Source organism: Mesoplodon densirostris, chromosome 4, assembly GCF_025265405.1.
Source record: "Mesoplodon densirostris isolate mMesDen1 chromosome 4, mMesDen1 primary haplotype, whole genome shotgun sequence".
NCBI lineage: Eukaryota > Metazoa > Chordata > Mammalia > Artiodactyla > Ziphiidae > Mesoplodon > Mesoplodon densirostris.
In genome coordinates this window covers 151,225,894-151,246,326 of record NC_082664.1, presented here as the reverse complement: position 1 = coordinate 151,246,326, position 20,433 = coordinate 151,225,894, and the positions used below count along the sequence as shown (strand labels likewise).

At 52.2% G+C, this 20,433-nt stretch overlaps 1 protein-coding gene across 5 annotated transcripts in view; it reads left to right on the top strand.

Annotated features, from left to right (window-relative positions):
• Positions 1 to 20,433, top strand: part of ARNT2 (aryl hydrocarbon receptor nuclear translocator 2) — a 194,182-nt gene that overhangs the window by 151,535 nt on the left and 22,214 nt on the right. For all 5 annotated transcript variants that reach the window (XM_060097491.1, XM_060097489.1, XM_060097492.1 and 2 more), the window contains 3 exons: positions 3,867 to 4,018; positions 14,033 to 14,105; positions 15,384 to 15,507. In XM_060097491.1, coding sequence (XP_059953474.1) covers positions 3,867 to 4,018; positions 14,033 to 14,105; positions 15,384 to 15,507 — 349 coding nt within the window. The remainder of the gene's footprint in view (positions 1 to 3,866; positions 4,019 to 14,032; positions 14,106 to 15,383; positions 15,508 to 20,433) is intronic.

Sequence of the window (20,433 nt, the reverse complement as noted above, 5' to 3'; positions counted from 1 at the left end):
AGGGCTGGAGCCTGCCTCCTTCCAAAGCATCCATCCCCATCACCAAAGCCCCACACCGGCCTCACCATCTGACAGCACCCCTGAGATTTTAAAAGAAAAAGAAGGAATTTAACATTGATCCCACCCTGGTATCTGGCTTAAGTAACCCTTGATCTGAGAGCAGCCACCTCATTCCTCAGGCAGGAGGCAAAGCCAAAGCAGCCACGCCCTAGAGCCGGCAGCCAGGGCAGGTCACAGGGCTCAGCGGGCAGCAGGCAGCAGCCACAAGGACATCCTGGAGAGCGCCAGGCCTGGGCCCTTTGCTTGTGTTCTTTGGGTTCTAGCCACCAGTGGTCGGGGTGAGGGACAAATGTTGATAAAGGGAAGTGCCTTGTTTTTGCAAAAGCACGGAGGAGGCTATGTCAGTTCGGAGTCAGCCCTTGAACTCTGGATTTAAACAAGAGTATTTGAATGGCCCCCGACGTGAGACCTTAGAGTGGGATCGAGTTTGTGAGGAATTTTGAGGTTGGTTTGTGAGGTTGGCTGGGAATCCTGAGTTCGCTCTGGTGTCTGCTCTTGGATTCCCTCTCGGGATCCCAGCTGACCTAGAAGTCAGATGAAAGGGTGGAACCCAGTGAGATTTAAGGCAGGTTCCTTCTCCTCTCTGCTCAGATGCCTTCAGTGGTGACGGTGGCAGTAGAGGTGGTGGTGATGAGTAAAGCTGTTTCCAGGAAGAGCTGGGCTAGGCTGGATTTACGCGTGGCCTTTGTGATCTGGGACGCTAGCGTGGCACCTGAATGAGGCGCAGTTGAACATACCAGCCTGGTCTCCAGGCCTGGACTGTGATACCCACACTGCCTTAACGTGCCTCGTCCCATCCCCCATCGCACCTCAGGTCTCCCCGCCCCCAAACCTCTGCCCACGCTGCGCCTTCTGCCAGGAGAGCCCTCCCCAGAAGGCGCAGCGTGTTCACCTGCCAACATTTTACCCAAACCCACCTCCCTCCAGGAACCCTTTCTGGAGCCTGAGAAAGGCTGTCTCCTCGACTTGCTGGTAACCTGTGGCCCCTGATCTTGATCTCAGGTGGCCTTGGCCTGCAGCAGCTTGAAGCAGGGCTTCCGGTTCCCGGCCAGAGACTGAGGTCAGGTCTCGGCAGTGAGAGCACCAAATCCTAGCCACTGGACCGGTGGCCAGTGACAAGGCCCTGGCCCTTCAACTTTGCAGAAAAGTATCCCACAAGGACAGAAAGTAGTGAAACAAGTAAAATGTCCATTAGGAGGAAAAAGAGTACGTGTGGATAGACACACGGGTGGGCTCAGAGACTCACTTATAGGGGGCATTTCTTCCCGTTTCCTTTGTCCAGTCGTCTTGCTTTGCCTGGTTCTGAGTCCATATTTGATTTATCTCAGGGTCTTCCCACATGTGTGCGTGCATCTCTTAGCCAAGGTGGATTCTAGTGAAGAGGCCTATGGGTAGGTTGACATCACCTACTACGGGGTGGCTCCCCTTTCCTTTTTGACCTCCAAGGAGCCTTTCTGCACGTGTGTAGTCAGGAAGGTCTCCTTGACTTCGAGGATGAGGAATATGTGGTCTTTTATCTCTCATCTGGTCAGGGCCCAACTTGTCTCTCCCTCCTGCTATTTTGGAGTGTCTGCCCACAGCAGGGCAAACTCCAGCTGCTCAGCCTGGGGCCCATCTATCTCCTGCCTCAGTCTTATGTTTCTGTAGCGGTATTTGCTCTCTGAGTTCAGTTACCCGTGCACCTGCCCTGCCTGTGCCAGGTGAGAAGCTCTTTGGGGACAAGTGTTCTGTTTCAGCTGTAGCGATTCAAGAAAAGACAAGGGGCACAGGGTCCGGTAGACCTGGGATCCCATCCTGTCTCTGCCCCTCCTTAGTCATAAGGCTTTGGGAGGAGAGTTAACTCCTTTGAGGCTCAGTTTCCAGTTACACAAAATACTGCTGTGAGGACTGCGTGAGGTGAGATACACAAGATGCTTGCACGAGGCGGGTGCAGGGCTGCGCTCCCTCCCTCGGCTCTTCAGCCGCAGCTCCAAGGGCTGAGCTTGCACACAGGCCGTGCCTTGGGAGTGTTGGTTACATGGAGTTAAAAAATTTCACGCCATCTCAGGCATCCTGGTTAGAGGAAACATGAAAAGGCTCTGTCCGCGAGCTTCAGAGTGTGGAAGACGTGGTCTCACGACGGGGGCGCTGCCTGTGTCCCGTGTGCTTTGTGCAGACTCAGAGGAGGACCCCTCAGAATATCGACCTGAGGGGCACGTGGCCTTGACCTCTGGCCAGCTTCCTGTTGGGGCTGCGGGCCGGCTGGCAGGCACCCCCGAGCGCCCGGCCTGGCCTCGCCCCACGACTTTGCTTCCTCACGTGAGGTGTCAGGAAGGGTCTCCCCTCCTTGCACTTTTGGTCTGGTTTCTTTATCACGTGGAATTTCTCACCAGGGAGCCCAGCACCCTCAGGTTTCATCTCATCCTGCTCCCCAAGGGTGGTGCAGAAAGAGGATGGCCGCCCCGGCTGCATCAGCCCAGGGCATGGGGCCAAAGATGCATCAGGTCGGCTCAGGAAATGTGCTTGAGGTGCCTGCTCTGTGCCGGGCCCTGGGCTGAGGGTGGGGGAGACTCGGTGACCGAGGGGTCCCTGACGTCCAACCTGGAATAAAGCACAAGTGCCTCCCCGACCCCTAGGACCAGGTCCCCATTCTCATCTCTGGTCACACTATGGTCTGCAGTCGGGCCGGCCCGCTGCCCAGCACCTGGGGCCTTCCCGTCCCGTAGGCCAGGAGGGGGTGCTACTGTTTACTTTGCTTTGTCCTGGGTGCATGAGCACAGCCAGGCCCAGACGCACCAGCCATCTGTGTCCTTTCTCCTCACGTTCCTGCTTCTGAGAACTGCCGCCTTCTGCACCTGCGCCCACCCGCCTCCGCATCTCCGGGTTTCTGTGTGTGATAGATCGTGTGTGTCTGCACAAAGCAGGAAAGCCAGCCGTGTGTTCGCTGAAACACACTTGTGGTTTGGAAGCAAGATCTTGGTTCCTGTCCCAGCTTTTCCACCAAAGTTGTCCGATCTTGGGCAACTTATTTTATTTCTGTGACACTCAGCATTATCCTCTGTAAATAGTAAAGCCCACCTCACCTAGTTCTTGTGAGGGTTTAGATTTGGAAGTATTCCGGAAACCATACTGCAACATAAAAGTGATCCTAGAGGGACTTCCCTGGCAGTCCACTGATTAAGACTCCACGCTTCCACTGCAGGGAGCACAGGTTCGATCCCTGGTCAGGGAACTAAGATCCTTCATGCCACACAGCACAGCCAAAAAAAAAGGGTAATAATAGATACATGCATACAAATAGATAATGCATAGAAATTAGTTATTTTATTTTATCTTCTCCCAGAGAGTATATTTAATCCAATCTACAATGTTAAACAGAGTTTAAGAATTTCTTAATGAGAGGTATGAATAAATAAACCCATGAATACAATGTCACGACATAGCTGAGTATGAGAGCCTTACTTCACGGGAGCACTGGCACCAAACTCAGAGCGCCCTAGCAGCCAAGGCGAAAAGGGAAACCCTCCAGCGTGTAGAGTTTTCATGATCTGATTTGTAAACGCTGAAACGTTCTGATATCAAGTGGGCATTGACTAGTTGGTTTCTCACACGGTGACGACAGAACAACCTAAATGCAGCGCCCTGCCTCACGGGGGAAGTGGACAGAGGGCTCCCATCAGGTGACCGCTCTCTCCCACCCCCACCCTCCCTCCGTGCCTGTCTTTGGCTACGATGCTCCTGTCCTGAGCTCCCGCCGGCTGCCTCCCTCTCCTCTGTCTGGCACCATCCTTCCTCCCGCTGACTTCCTTCTCCAAATGTTTGCTCAGGTGGTGAAGCTGAAAGGCCAAGTGCTGTCGGTCATGTATCGATTCCGCACCAAGAACCGGGAGTGGGTGTTAATCCGCACCAGCAGCTTCACCTTCCAGAACCCCTATTCTGATGAGATCGAGTACATCATCTGCACCAACACCAACGTCAAGTACGTACCTTCCCCTCCCGGGACCCCCTTCTCAATTCCCTCCCGAGGTGTGAGACCCCAGCGCCGAGCGATGACCCCCATGGCCCTCCTGCTCCGTCAGCACAGTCGGTTCGAGGTGCTCTGGTTTCCCATGCTGTTTCCTCTGCAGAGCCCAGCAGGGCAGAGCTGGGGGCTTCCTCGTGCCTCCGCCGTGTGCCTGCCGCCTGACCTGGTTTCGTGGTCCTGCTGAAGCCGGGGGCAGAGGAGTGAGGCTGAGCCTCTTGGCAGCGCTAGGGTGTCGGGGCAGGCGGCGTGGGGGTGGGCGCCCCCGGGACACGTGGTTTCTCTTCTGCCTGATTACTGACGCAGTCCTCCCAAGATCTTTGCTGGCGTCACCACCGCTGTGTCCCACGCATGTTAACACACAGACCCGAGCTCCGGTCTCGGCCCCCCCGACTTCCCAGCCGTGTGATCTTGACTGCTGTGTCCCCTTATTCCTCACGTGTGGAAGGGGTGATAACACCTTCCTCTCAGGCTCCCGTGAAGATTGGATGAGGTCTGGCTCCTAGATACAGGCGGGTCACACCTCCTCTCTGGACTTCCTCTCGAGGAAATAGAAGTCCAGAGAACCAACAGAAACAAAGGCAAAATGATGCTGAGGTGTGGGGGAGGAATTGCAGGCTTCAGGGGCACGCGGTGAGCTGACTGGTGAAACTGTCACCGTGGCTCCCCGTACCGGTCAGTGCACTGCCGTCCTCCACTTTCCCAGGTTCAACACTGAGTCCGTGGAGTCTGTTCCCACCCTGGCCACCTCCCCATCCTCATCTGCTAACAGCCCCCCTGGGCACTGATGCCTCCGGGCACTCACCGTGACCTCCTGGCCTCCCTCAGGGCTCTCCATTGCCATATCCCAGCTCCCTGGGTTTGGGGGTTCCCATCTGGGTCCCACAAAGCAGCCTCCTTTCCAGGCAGCACCCTCAGTGTCTTGGCTTTGGCCCTGCTCCTAGGCCACAAGGCACAGAGCTTGACAGGTGGGTCCACACAAGATCCCTCAGAGGACAGGTGACCTGGGTTTCAATCCCAGCTCCCACCTGGGCAAGCCACCTGCTCTTTTGAAGCCTCAGTTGCTCATCTGTAAAATGGGGAAAATAACAGAACACCCCCCCCCGGCCTCGGATCCTGCGCGTAGACGGTGTGTGTGAATAGCCCTGGCGGAGTAGCAGCCCTGGGCGGTGGGGTCTGCAGCAGTCGGTACCAATGCTCTGGAGGCGGCGCAACCCCTCTGCCACCTGCCACCGCTGCTCGGATTTCTTGGCTTGTTCTCTACGGGCTGCCCCAGATCCGCTAAGTGCATGCTTCCTTCAAACCCTGCGCACATCGTGTGGCCTTCCAGCGAACAGAGAAGCCAGGGCCCTCCGCGTGAACCTCTCCTTGTTCATGTGGGGGTCTGTCTCCATCCCCTCCACTCCTGCTCTGCTGGCTTCTCCCTCCAGGGCCAAGCCCTCCATTTGCTTTCTAGCTCCCAGTGCATCCTCTGTCTCCCGTGGCCCCTGGGTTCTCGTCCAGTCCCACCACAGCCTCCCTCCCAGGCCCTCACTTAGGCACATGGCTTCCTGATCTTGGAAAAACCCTGTCTTGCCAATCCTCCTTGCTTTTCCTCCCAGCTGGCCCTGCCACCTGTCTGTACTGGAGCCCCCTCACCATGCATCTCTTCTTGACCCCCGAGAGCCTGGCTGTGGCACCCAGCTCTGCTAACTTGCTTGCACAGCAGCCACCAGGGACCCCATCAATAGCTCGTTCTCACTGGTCATTTTTCCCAGACTGTCTGGCCAACTCCTCTTTTTGTCTCTTTTTTTATTTTAATATAAATTAATTTATATATTTATTTATTTTGGGCTGCATTGGGTCTTTGTTGCTGCGCGTGGGCTTTCTCTAGTTGCGGCGAGCAGGGGCTGCTCTTTGTTGCGGTGCACAGGCTTCTCATTGTCATGGCTTTCCTTGCTGCAGAGCGCAGGCTCTAGGCGCACGGGCTTCAGTAGTTGTGGCTCGCGGGCTCTAGAGCGCAGGCTCAGTAGTTGTGGCGCATGGGCTCAGTAGTCGTGGCTCACGGGCTCTAGAGCGCAGGCTCAGTAGTTGTGGCGCATGGGCTCAGTAGTTGTCACTCGTGGGCTCTAGAGCGCAGGCTCAGGAGTTGTGGCGCATGGGCTCAGTAGTTGTGGCTCACGGGCTCTAGAGCACAGGCTCAGTAGTTGTGGCGCATGGGCTTCGTTGCTCTGTGGCATGTGGGATCTTCCCACACCAGGGCTCAAACCCACCTCCCCTGAATTGGCAGGCAGATTCTTAACCACTGCGCCACCAGGGAAGTCCCGACTCCTCTTTCTTTACATCTTATCCCTTGGCTTACTTGATTCTGATTCTTCTTACACCTCCATGTTCTAGTCAGAACTTTGCTGGTGGTGAGAATAACAGGAGTAAATATAGTTGTAGATCCAGGTATGCAAAAAGATAATGTTATTATTTTTTAATAACTGACTTTGTCTAGTCACTGCTTGGTAAACTCAGTCAAATGGAGGGGTTTTTGCTTCTCCCACTTCCCCCGACCTGGGCAGGAGAGGGAGCCGAGCGGCACCCGCTAGTGCCAGGCCTTTGTCCCGCCCTGGCCTTGGGGAAAATGGTGAATCTCAAGAAACAGGAGGAAGAGTCAGACGGGCAGGGCTCAGGATCCCATGGCTCCTTCTTCATTCTACACAGGGGAAGTGGAGGTGAGACACAGGCCTGACCTCCAGGAGCTCCTAGGATGAAGGTAACAGGTGTGCTCATTGACCTGGAGCCAGGGACGGGCAGTGGGAGCCCCGGGGGATGAGGCTGAAGTGAGCGAGAGAGCAACAGACCTGCTCGGCACCTGTTCAAGCCACAGCTCATCTGCAGGCTCCCCCTGCCTGTCCCGGCCCCTCTCCAGCGCCCCCAGCTGCCTGTGCCCAAAGCCGTGGAAACGGGCAGGCCGGCCACGCATTCTGAGCCGTGGGCACTCTCCTAGAACGTTCACTCTTTTTTTTTTTTTTTTGTGGTACGTGGGCCTCTCACTGTTGTGGCCTCTCCCGTTGCGGAGCACAGTCTCCAGACACGCAGGTTCAGCGGCCATGGCTCACGGGCCCAGCTGCTCCGCAGCATGTGGGATCTTCCCAGACCGGGGCACGAACCCGTGTCCCCTGCATCGGCAGGCGGACTCTCAACCACTGCGCCACCAGGGAAGCCCCCACCCTCTGATGCCAACCTGTTGACTGGCTCTTAGTGCAAGGTGCCTCCTGCTACGATCCTGTCCCTTTTCTCTTCCATTCATCCCTGCCTGTCGCATGTGTGGTGCCTGATGTCTGTGGCTTGCTGCAAGAGAACCTCTGAGGGTGTGGCGGGAATAGCCCACCTGTCACTGAAGCTGCTCAAGTGCGGGCCTCCCTCTGCAGTAAAGAGCATGGTCCCAGGCTGGGGACCAGGCAGAGTCCTCTAGACTTAGGGCAGAAGAAGAGACTGAAGCTCCCTTTTTTTGGGTTTTTGGTAGTTTTACCTTTTTCACCTTTCATTCACTTCTAACATGAATACAAGCTTCAGCCATCATGGTCACGTGCCTTGTTGCGACTCAGTTCAACGCAGTGGGTAGTCACTGACCACTGTGCCAGGCATCCAGTAAACTCAGGACACCTCTGTTCTGGTCTCTGCAGCACCACCACCCTGCACCCCCGGAAGGCTCCCATCACGTGGAGAGCGTGAGAAGTAGGCAGCAGGAGGGGGGGACAGGTAAAAACGCCATCATGAGGGCACAGGGTAGACAGAATTCACGCTTCCACACAGGGCCTCCGAGAAAGCATCCCCAGCAGGTAGCGCTGCAGCAGAGCCTGGAAGGAAAGTGAAGCCCTTCCTCCTAAAAGCAGTCACAGGCAGAGGTTTTGATTTATTTTCCTGGAAGTCAGACATCGTTGACAAAACAGAACATTCTGTCCCCAGGGCTGTCCCTACATCTCTTCTCAGGACGATTGCTCCTGGCAGCTCACTGAGGTTAGATGGGGTGACGATGTCCCTCGGCACATGGGCTCACAGCAGAGGCCTGAACTACTGTCTGCTGGACCAAAAGGTCTTCAGTGGGTAGAGATGGTAGGAAATGTTTACTGTGGACAGTAGAGGGCAGTGACAACTGTCACGAGAACGGTCCTCCCTGCTTCAAATTTGTGGCTAAACGTCGCCAGCAGTAGGCAGACTCGTTATGGAAAGGTCCTTACATGCTCTGTGCTTGCAGGGCGGGGGGCAGGGGGTGGTGGGGAGTTGCAAACCCAGTTGCATTCAGTCAAGAGCATCCAAAAGAAACTTCCCAGGGAAATGGAGTGTTAATGGTTAGCATTTGAAGCTGCTGAAAAGAAGGCCTCTTTGTCACCCTTGCCTATTTTCCTGTTACGTCGATGCAGGAAAATGGAACGAAGTCCAGAAAACACAGACTCCCATTTCACACACTGGTGGCGCCACTTTGAAACGTGCCCACGTCTTAGTGTCTAGTGATCGACACTGTTTCAGGTAGACAAGCCGTGGACGTCTTGGTGCAGGGGTCATTCGCACGACCCAGGTGCTGTGCTTTCCTTAGCGGGGACCGAAGGCAGCCCTTTGCATCTGCTGGGTCTGAGCCCTGTTTGTGTGACAGCCCCTTACAAAGTCACTGTGGGTCTTCATAACCACAGCTGCGTGTTGTGCCTGTGTATGTGTGTCCTTGAAACTCCACCACGCCCATAGTCATGGTGGGCGTCTCAGGGCCCGCCGTCCATCCCCACGTCTTCAGGGACGGCAGTCTCGGGCCCAGCCCACCTGGCAGGTAGTTGGCAGGATGCGGGAGCAGGGAGTAAAAGGAAGCAAAGAAGACCTACAGGGAAGGTGTCATTCCTGGTCTCTGCAGAACCTCGAGAAGGGGAAGGGGCCAAAACACCCTGTCACCAAGCCCCATCCTGGGACTTGTCTTGGGTCCTGCCCTCTCATCCACCTGCAACAGACAACCTGGCAGAGAAGCGGCCCACAGGTTCCGTCTGGGGTCCTCTCTGGCCCTCCTTCTCCTCCTTGGCCCCTTCTCCGATGACCCCATCCAGGCCTTTGCCATCTCCTGGGTGAGCATCCATCCTCCTTCCTGACCGGTTCCTCCTGCCTTCCGTCCGGCCCCAGACGCCATCTCTCTAAAACCACACTCACACTGCGCCCTGTCCCTGATCAGAACAGTTCCAAACCCCTTGACAGGCACCCAGAGTCCTTCACAATGGGCATGCAGACGGCGCTCAATCAGTGGTGGGTATTATTAGCCTCGCTCTGGTCAGCTGAGCTTGCCCAGCCCCTAGATGGCTCCAAGCTGGTTTCTGGTTACACCCAGGGGTGCGATCACATGCTGCCCCCGAATGTCCCCCTGATTGCTGGTTGCTCACTTACTCAGGCTGAGTAAAAAAACCTCCATTCTGGGAGCGTCAGAGATAAATTGACAGCATCTGCCCAACATCCTGCGCCTTCCCATGCAGGGAGGCCACACTGACAGGAAGCCTGGGCTTGCTGCGTCTGGTTTCTAATCATCAGCTCTAGTCCCCCAGCTAATGGGCAGGGGGCAGGGGGCAGCGGTCGGGGGCAGTGGGAGCCCGGTTCCCTCAGGTCCCTCCCGTGCACTGTCAGTCAGCTTGCAGCCGAGCTGCCGTGTCTCTCCCTCTCTGGAATTTGCAAGCACACCAAGGTTTATTTTTATTCCGTTGCCGTGAAATGTCCGAGAAAGCTCCTTTGGCCTCTTCTCAGGATGGGATGGCCTGCAGGTCAGCATTTCTTCCCCATGCACTCGGCGATGGAAGCGGAAACCAAAGGCCAGGACAGAGAATCTGATGTCCGGACCACAGGGGGAGTGAGGTTAGGATCCTTGGGATTTGCCAGCCAAGCCTGAGACTTTATTTTCCTTCTACGATGAAAGTTGCTTTCTGTGGTCTCAAAGCCCCCAGAGCAACAGAGCTGAGAACAAACTCCCATCGTAACACCTCAGGCCCTGACCACACTTCTGCGCAAATTAGAAGCCCATCTTCCCTGCATCGCAGACCAGCCCCAGGGTACACAGCAGGGTGAATGGAGAGGTCTGGGTTTCTGCCCTGTTCACCCCACAGCCAGGCGCCAGGCACAGCAGCACAACTGCCCACTCACCAAGATTCTGTGCTTGGGCTGGACACCAAGGCTGAGCCACAAGGTAGGAGTCGCCATTATTTCTTAGAAAAATGCTTGTGGGTTGAAGGTTGGGCCCTGGGAAACTTGTGAAAGGAAGAAAGGGTGGTCCACGGATTCCCACCAGGAAGGGGAGTTCACTGCTCCAAAAATCCCAAAGCACAGGTCTTTTTTTCTCTCCCACCTGGTGGCTCAAGGTGGTGTCTTGTGGGGCCCACAGCTCTGGAATGGGAGGCGTGACATGATGGTTCCTGTTACACCTGTGGGACAGAGTGCGGGGTCTGCAACCAGACAGACTTGGCTTTGAGTCCTGTGTGCACCACACAGACCTGTGTCAATGTGCCTCAATTTCTTTATCTGTAAAATGGGACTTCTGCAGAGATGTGAAAACAGTAGCGAAGTACTGGCTCTGGGTACTACACTCGGATTTTAGAGGCCCTGCAAATGAAAGATGAGGGTGCCCTCAAGATGTAAATCAAAATAAAAGAAAACAAAACTGTCAAGTACGAATAAGAAAATATAGAAAGTTGTGATTTTTCTATTGATGATTATATCGATTCTTTAAAATGTTTTTGAAATACCCATTTTTTGGAAAATTACTTTTAGTGCTCCTGTTTCCTGGTGTTACAAGCATAGGCTTAGACTGCCTGGTGGGCAATCTCAGGATGCTGGTTTTATTATTAACCTTTTCCCTGGGCTCTCACACCAAGGTGGGAAGACATACTGTGTGCTCAGATAGAACCTCATTCTTGCCGTGTCGTGGCCTTAACTCAGCATACCGCAATTGCTTGCCAACTTGTCTGTTTTCCTCTGGAGGTTGTCAGCTCCCAAGGGCAGAGACCACATAGGTTCTGAATCATCATCCTCTCTCCAGTGCCTGGCACAGAGCTTGGCGTAGACATTTCAGCACACTTCACTGCAGACATGGCTCACCCGGGCTTAGTTCCAAATAAACTATTCACTGGGTCCTCCAACTGGGGTCCTTTTCTAGGATGTCTTCCCTTACAGGGGACACACACGCCAGGGGCACCAAGTGAAAGGCACGGCTGGAGGAGTGAATAGTGTTCGGACCGTACCTCTCTTTGAATGCTGAGAAAAAGAGTTGAGAAGCACAATTCAAGTTATTTTGTGTTTCTCCAGGGCAGAATTGGAACTCAAACTGGGAGTTGTAGGAAGGTAGATTTGGGCTGTTTTGGGGATGGACTTTTTATATTGTTTCTGTCTACAAATGGAACAGGCTGCCTTGGAAGGTAGCAAGCTCCCCAGGACGGTGGCGGTCGGGTAGAGACTGGCCAGTGTCCCGTCTGAGATGATGGATCAATACTAGGGACTGATCCAGCTGGGGAGCTGGGGACCAGACCCCTCTGTTCATTCCGTTCCTAGTTGCTGAGAATAGTCAGGAAAAGGAATGCTTCCGCGCTCGGAGTTAGAAAGTCTCTTCTTTCTCAGTCTTCACCACCTACCAGCCTGGTGGTTGTGTTGACGTTCGTGTTTGCCCTCTGAGACCTTGTTTCCACCCTCTGCCCTGTTATGTGCCCGGGAAGGGCCAACGTTGAACTCTGTGGACAGGAACGAGAGGGTTTCCAGTTGTCCGGCCAGTGGAGGGACAGGCTGCAGACAGTGGGGTGAGAGGAGGCCGGCCACCTCCCAAGGCGAGCGGAGGCTGCATCGGGCATCAGGCAGCTGATCCCTGCCGGCCCCCACTGCCCCTTCAGCCCGGGGGGAAGTTGGACTTCCCCCCACTGCTGCTAGCCCAGGGGTTCTTCAGTATCCAAGCCGAGTCTCCCTTACCACTGTCCCACACCTGCCAAGTAACCCCTTCCCTACACCCTCTTTGATCACCCCTTCCAAGAGCGCCATCCAGTCTCTGCAGCCCGGTAGCCTCTCTGGGCCTCAGTTTCCCCACTTGTAAAGGGAGTTTCTAAAATATCTACCTCGAGGGTTAGCTCACGGTGAGGCTAACGTTGAGTTGCGTGAGTGCAGAGCCGTAGCATAGGGCTGGGGCGGTTGCACAGTGGATGCCGGCGTCTTTGCCCTCCCCCTGGCCCAACTACACCGCTCCTCTGAGGGGGGCCCTCCAGATCCTCGGTTGCTGATTCAGGTTGCAGTTACCCTGCTGCAAGCTCGCCATGGCCCCTCTGCAGGGACCTGCTCCCCTGACTGAGCCGACCCACGCCAGCCCACCCCTCCGTTCCTCCCCGTGGAGTGTCTAGTGAGCTCTCCGTGCACCTCACACCCCGAGTAAAGGCGGGGGGGAATCTGTGAGCCGTCCCTCCAGCGGTCTTGCTACCTCCCTGTCCAGGGCGTGGCCAGGGATGAGAAAAGCTTGATGTCTGAAGATGGACAAAGGGACCCCCTAGGATCATTCTTGCCTTAAAATAGTGAAATAGTGAAAACGAAAATCTGTCCAATTAATGCAAGCACTTAAGATATTTTTGTCCATGTTCCAAATCTTGTTCACCCACGTAGGACATAACGTTTGTAGCCGTAATCATAGCGTCCGTAACATTTCGTGCGGAACTTTTCCACACGCTCTTATCACGCCTTCTGGTGTTTCCAGGCGGTCTTCACAGTGGCCACTGCTGGTGACCATGGAGGATTTCCTCAGCAAATTAATATACGTAGTTTACCAAGCCACTCCCCTATTACAGCCAGCTTTGTGTGGATGGCTCTTGTTTCCTGCCCCTGAATCATTTCCTTAGCAGAAACCCCAGCAGCAGGGGGACCACCTGGAAGGGAAAGGTGTGACCCTGGCCGTACCCCCTAATGTGGCCGCCGTACTGCTTTCCAAGAAGATTGTATCCACACACGCTTCTCCTACAGGGTGTGAGCCGAGTGGTTTCAACGCCAAGCCACCACACTAAGCATGTTTTTACCAACTTAGTAGGTGAAAAATTATACTTCGAGGTTATTTTAATTTGCACTTATTTTGTTTATTTTAGTAGTGAAAATATTTCCCTAATTACTTGCTTGTTATATGTGTATACATGTTATATGTATACATATTGCATATTACATATTTCTTTATGCTTGCATGGTCTGTTCATGTCCTTTAAATTGATGCACGGGCAAGGGTGGGGGACTGATTTTTGTCAGTAATTTGCCAGTAAGTTTTTGCCTGACATCCTTGTTGGTGTTTAAGGGTCATCCTGCCCCTTTTTTAGGCTCTGAGCTGCAGGACTCACTGTGCCTTGAAAGTAACCCAGTTTCCATACTTTAGAATGTCAAGCAACCGTTCCCTCTAAGTAGTCTTTTGCTTTCCCACGTCAAGCACCCCGGTACTGTGCAGAGAGCAGAGCTAGCCGGGTCAGACGCATGAGGTCAGACCCTGGCCTTGTCGTGTCACAGCCGCTTGCTGGTCAGCCAACTGGGACAACCGCTTGGCCTCTTTCGACTTCTGTCTCCTAATTTTAATGTGGGGTAAAGTAACCACTGTGAAAATTTAGCGTGAGACTTGGATGGGATGATGTCACCTCCTACCAGCTTACAGGGAAGCAAGCGTTGGCCGAAGCCAACAGCATCGTTGGGCTTTTCTGAATTTTGCCTTCAATTTTTTTCTCTTTTAGCGTTGGTGTCTTTTACCCTGCATAAAATGAAATCATAAATCAAAACTTATTTCCTAAGTAGTGGCAGCCTACACTTGAAAGACAAGGCTTGGGGTCTTGATTTGGGACATAAAAATAATGAAATCAGTCATAACTGAGAACAGTTTAGAGATCCGTCGGGCATTGCCGTCTGCGCCCTTGGGGAGTGGGGACAGTTGTGGCTCCCCCCGTCGGCACCACTTCTCTTCTTCGTGACTGCTGACTCCTTGTTTCCCAGGCAGCTTCAGCAGCAGCAGGCGGAACTGGAGGTGCACCAGAGAGACGGGTTGTCATCCTACGACTTACCGCAGGTGAATTTCTGGAAAGCACTTTCCCAGTTGGAACTGTCTCCAACCAAAGGACTGCGGACTAAATCCTATCCTTAGCTTGAGCCCCTCGGCTCAAGAGGTGCTGTCTCTCCCTCTGCCCACCCTGCAGAAAGCATTTTGGTCCCCGGAGTGGGGCGGGGGGTCGGCTGTGACTCTTCCATGCAGAGCCGAGCCGAGCCGTGAAGAGTGTAAAACAGGAAGCGCTAGGAGACGCGGTCAGCCAGCACAGTAAGTGCCCTACATACGAACCTTCAAGCTGCGAGCTTTCAAAGATGCGAACGTGCGTTCACACGTCCAGTCACGGAAGTTAGCTCACGTGTCTGGCGTACATTGTCACGTGCGTGCGTCCTCTACAAGTGACTGTGCTTTTGTGTACTTTACAGTACTGTAGAGAGTACAGTAGCACTGTATCTTTATTTCAAGCCCACGATGCCAGGAAGCAAGCGTAAAAGCAGCGGTGATGTAGCTGGTACTACTGTACTTTTCAAGGTACTGTACTGTAAGATTAAAAAGGTCTTTATGTTTTGTTTGTTTTTTATGTAGTATTTGTGTGAAAAGTATGATAAACCTATTACAGTACAGTACTAGAGAGCCGACTGTGTTAGTTGGGGACCTAGGCTAACTTTGTTGGACTTACGAACATGCTCTCGGAACGGAACTCGTTCGTATGTAGGGGACTTACTGGTACTGAGATGCAGAGGCTGTGTGGGAACTAACCCTAACCCTAAGCCTAAGCCTAAGCCTAACCCTAACCCTAAGCCAGCACGGCTTTGAACTGTGTCAGCCCTGCAGCCTTCTCGCTGCTTCTCCCGCCTTTAGTCTGAGACCCTCTGTTCTCAACACACTTGTCCAGTCACAGCCTGTGTCTCCCACTTCACTACCCTGTCCCCTTTCCTTCTCCATCTCCCCAGGCCCCCCCTGTGGGAGAAACCGCAGCTTGTGTTGGTATTTGGCCTCTCTCTCCAATTAAACTTTATGTTCACTTTTCCCGATATTTAGACTAGGTTGATTATTTTTATTTATCTCTCTCCAAGTGATCAGTGGGACTCCAGGGACCTTTCTGTGACCTCTTGTTCACACCCCCGCCCGTCTGTTCTTGGCTTTCCTGTACAGAAAAGCTCCTGCCCTACACAACACCGAAGGCTGAGATGCCAGCAATTCTGAGGGAGGGGGACCTGGTGGAGGCAAACAGGTGACCGCTGGGAGCGTTTGCTCTGCACCTTACACGCAGGATGTTCTTGTGTTTTCATGTGCAAACAGGTTCCTGTCTCCAACCTACCAGCCGGGGTTCACGAGGCCACGAAGTCTGTGGAAAAGGCAGACTCAATCTTTTCCCAGGAAAGAGATCCGCGGTTTGCCGAGATGTTTGCAGGAATCAGTGCATGTAAGTTTCCAAAGGATGCTGAGGTGAGATTGTGGGGTTTATAGTAGCCGTCCAGCCATTTGGAGGCAGCCACCCTTGAGGGTGAATTTACAGCGACTTCTGTAGGGTAGAAAAGTAGCACCAAATACAGGGGTCCCAGTGGATCCTCTCTACTCCTGGCCTCGCCTCTCATTTACCCGTTACCTGGGGCAACCAACCTGGGGCCTGTGACATCTCATCTTCAAAATTTGAGGAATTGGAATAAATGAGCTCTATTAATCATGGTAGAATTTAGTTTTATCAAGACAAAGACATGTCCCTATTAAAAAAAAATCTCTTGGGACTTCCCTGGTGGTGCAGTAGTTAAGAATTTGCCTGCCAATGCGGGGGCACGGGTTCGAGCCCTGGTCCGGGAAGATCCCACATGCCACGGAGCAACTAAGCCCGTGCACCACAACTACTGAGCCTGCACTCTAGAGCCCATGAGCCACAACTACTGAGCCCACGGGCCACAACTACTGAAGTTCGCGCACCTAGAGCCCGTGCTCCACAACAAAAGAAACCACCGCAATGAGAAGCCCGTGCACTGCAACCAAGAGTAGCCCCCACAACTAGAGAAAGCCCGCGTGCAGCAACGAAGACCCAACACAACCAAAAATAAATAAATTTATTTTAAAAAAAGAATCTCGGGCCTCCCTGGTGGCGCAAGTGGTTGAGAGTCCGCCTGCCGATGCAGGGGATACGGGTTCGTGCCCCGGTCTGGGAGGATCCCATATGCCGCGGAGCGGCTGGGCCCGTGAGCCATGGCCGCTGAGCCTGCGCGTCCGGAGCCTGCGTGTCCAGAGCCTGTGCTCTGCAACGGGGGAGGCCACAACAGTGAGAGGCCCACATACCGCAAAAAAAAAAAAAAAAAGAATCTCAAATTAATCTCTAATGCAGAGAGGACTGCATTTTAAAACAAAAATATGCAGTAAAAAGGAAAATAAAAATTTTCCAGTATCCTACCACCCAGATTTAATCTTTTTTAACTTTTTAAAAGTCCTTTTTGTCTTTTTCTATACATATGAAATCTTTTTATATACAAAATCGAGCTTCTGCTGTTTGGTAGCTTACTTTTTCACATGACAATTCATTATGAACATCTTTCTAGATTATTAAATGGTCTAAATCGTATTTACCGCCTGCATAGTGTTCCACTGTATGGGTGTTCCATGGCTCATCCTTCATGGTGGTCACTGGGGTGCTCACCTGTGTTAGCACTGCAGTTAGAGAAAATGGCGCCATTCTTGGGACTTCGCTGGCGGTCCAGTGGTTAAGACTCTGTGCCTCCACTGCAGGGGACTCGGGTTCAATCCCTGGTCAGAGAGCTAAGATCCCACATGCTGCGAGGGGCGGCCAAAAATCAATAAATAATAAAAAATAAAATGGTATAAGAAATATTAAGAAAATGGTGCCATTCAAAGTTCAGGTGTCACGTGGAACCCACATGTGCATCTGCCTCACTCGCCCACTCAGACTGCCGCCAAGATCAGCAACATATAAAACTTGGAAGTGTCTTTGTCAGTTCCAAAATTCAGGGAAAAGATTCCATTTTCATTTGATCCGTGAGATACAGTGTAATCGGGATCAGCTGAAGGGAGAAACCGGCCGACTCACGCCATGGAAGCATGGGGAACGCAGTAATGGGAAGGGACCCCCATTAGCATCCTCCTAGGACTAAGGAACTGGGGTCAGCACGGGCCACAGAGAGGACAGAGAGGCCCCAGGCGGCTGGGAGAGAGCAGATCTCAGGCCTCCTGCTGCCAGCACCTGTAGTGGAAGACCCCAGCCCTCGTGCCCACGTGGCTGTGAACCAGATGCTAGGAAAGTAGGGAGCGCGCTGGAGCTGCCTGAACTGAGAGCAGCAACAGAGAACAGACCTGTTAGCGTGACGGGGAGGCTCCCCTCTGGTGGTTCCCACCGGCCATCCAGATGTGCCACCCGCCCACAGCGGTATTTCCTCGACTTTTATAGAGAATCGTAATTTCATCCAGCGAGAGGAAACAATAGCAAAAGTTCCTCTTCCTCTCAGATAAGCCTGAACTATTTGGTCAGATACCCACAGCATTTCTGGGAAACCCATTTGAAATTTTAATATTATACAAACATAGACCTTTTCCCATAAAGATGACAAAGTAGAAAACAAAATTAACAGAAAAGGAAAAAGAAGGGAAGGAAAATATGTAATCCAAGAGTATTTCCACCAACCAAGCTGCTTTCCTATATGAAAAAGCAACAGAAAGACCTTCTCGGACATGCACCATCTACTTATACTTCCTGGAAAAAAATTACTTGCAGAAGACTGTGCTTTTTGTGAAATGAATCAAAATATGGGACACAAGAATGGAAGTGATAGGTTGGAAAAGAAGTAGCGATGAAAAAGTGAAACTAGTGACACCTGGAATTAATATAACACTGTTAGGAGATAAAAAAGATATTTAAAAATAAAAACCAGTGTCAATTCAGCAAAGATACATACTTTGGATCAGGGGACTAGAAACAGAAATTTCTCATCAGTCTATACTATTTTATCTCTGACATATAACTTCAAGTACGTTTAAACATAACCACTAATGGACGGAAAAAAAAAAAAAGGTGGAAGGAAAGAGGTCTCGCCTCCAAACCACTTCCAAGAAAAGACAAGGAAGTTTTTAGCAACTTGCAAAACACTCAGGAGAATAATAAAGAGAGAGAGCAAGAAACTATCAATAGCACGAGTAATGAAATAAGTTGATGCTCAAGGGCTTCTGATTGATAATTCTTGAATACTATGGTGCCAAAATATGATATAACCAAAACAAGATGAAATGAAACTATGTAACCAGAAAGAGCAGGTGGTGATGATGCTCTCCAAAACCAAGGAGGAGAGCAGAGAAAGAAGCTTATCATGTACAGGTAAAAGATGGAACCTAAAATGAAGATATAAATGTCATGAACAATGAAATCTGAAGTCCAAAAATAGTTTGAAACACAAGAGATCCTGACAAAGCCAGATTACAGCAGAAGATTTCAATATGCTTTTCTTCATCTCTAGCAAATCATGTAGATCAAAATAATAAAGGTATAGAATATTGAATAATTTTATGTATATATATATTAAGTTATAGATAGGTAGATAGATAGATGTAATTTTGTACCCCACAGATGTCCTGGAGCATTTAGAAAAAAAAATGTTTCTTATTTAACCAACCACCGAAAAACCTTAAATACATGAGAAAAAGTGGCTTGTGTATAGTCAAGAGAAGTCCAGAAGTCGTCCTAACTCATGCAACTTTTAGCCTCATCTCTTTCTCTCCAAGATCCAAGGCCTTATGATTGGGTTAGCAATACACGCCCAAGAGTCTGATCTCTTTCCATCCTGTAAGGATTTCCCAATGAGCACCCCGTCACTGCAGCAAAAGAAAATGGACCAGGAAAACTGCTCAGTGCCTCCGGTTTCTCAAAACGTCACAGAGGTTTGTTGACACGTGTGGGCAATTTGTCACATGGCCCCTGAAGCCAGCTCTCGGGGCCCCAAGCCCGTGAGCCTGAGCGTCCATCACTTCTCATGCCCACTCAATGGAGGATCCACCCGCTCCGCCCATCCCCCCACCAGCAAGCCAGAGACAGGTGCAGACGTGGGGTCTGTCCAGGCACAAAATAATTGCCATGTAACTCACCTTTATATCCTTTATTCCAAGATCTTGTTGCAAGCACGGATGTTAGGGTCTATGGGAATAAGATACATAGGGCTTTTGAGATTCTAGGGAAATTGGGAGGGTGCTTCTGAGAGCCCTGGACCCCTCAATTACCAGAGGGAGTGAGAAGGTTCCTGTTCCCACTCCTGTTTCTCAAACTACCACCCTCTTCCTCGTGTTAAGATCTAACAGTCCAGCTGGGATTTGAGCCCATTTCTTCAGCCTCTCTCTGTGGGAGAGACTGCTGAGCTGAGTTTTCTACTTAGCACTCCGTGGTGGCAGAAAAGCATCCACTGTTACGCATCTTGGCTGGGCCTGAGTGTTTTTACTTGTATGAGGAGCTTGGCCTCTCAAACCCTCGTGGGGGGCTTCCCTGGTGGCGCAGTGGTTGAGAGTCCGCCTGCCGATGCAGGGGACACGGGTTCGTGCCCTGGTCCGGGAAGATCCCACATGCCGCGGAGCGGCTGGGCCTGTGAGCCATGGCCGCTGAGCCTGCACGTCTGGAGCCTGTGCTCCGCAACAGGAGAGGCCACAACAGTGAGAGGCCCGCGTACCACAAAAAAAAAAAAAAGAAAAAAAAAAGAAACCCTCGTGGAAGGGTAAGGAACACAGGTCAGGGCTGCTCCAGGTTAGCTGGAGCACCTGCTGGGTTAGGGCAGCAGGGTCAGGCAGGGTTCTGGGCCAGTGGGAGGAGTGCTGGACTTGAATTCAAGCCCTGAGTCCTCCTTCACTGGCTCGAGAGCTTGGACAAACTGAGCCTCAGTTTCCACACTAGCAAGTGATAGCAAACATTTAAATGCTGTTGCACCTAACTTATGCTAACTCATTGAATTCCCACCACAGCCCTATGAGGAAGCTACTGTTATTATCACCATCTTTCACTCGGGGAAATGGAGACAGGTGGAGGTTAAATAACATGTCCAAGGCCACACCCCAGATAAGTAGGGCAGAGCTGGACGTTAGAGCCCATCCTCGTAACCATGGCTCCGCACCTTCTCACGCATAAAATGAGAGGGATCGGGGATTCCTTAGCGGTCCAGTGGGTAGGTCTTCGCCTTCCAGTGCAGGGGATGCAGGTTCGATCCCTGATCAGGGAGCTAAGATCCCACATGGAGACTTCCCTTGTGGTCCAGTGGTTAAGAATCCGCCTGCCAGTTCAGGGGACACGGGTTCGATCCCTGGTCTGGGAAGATCCCACATGCTGTGGAACAACTGAGCCTGCGCTCTAGAG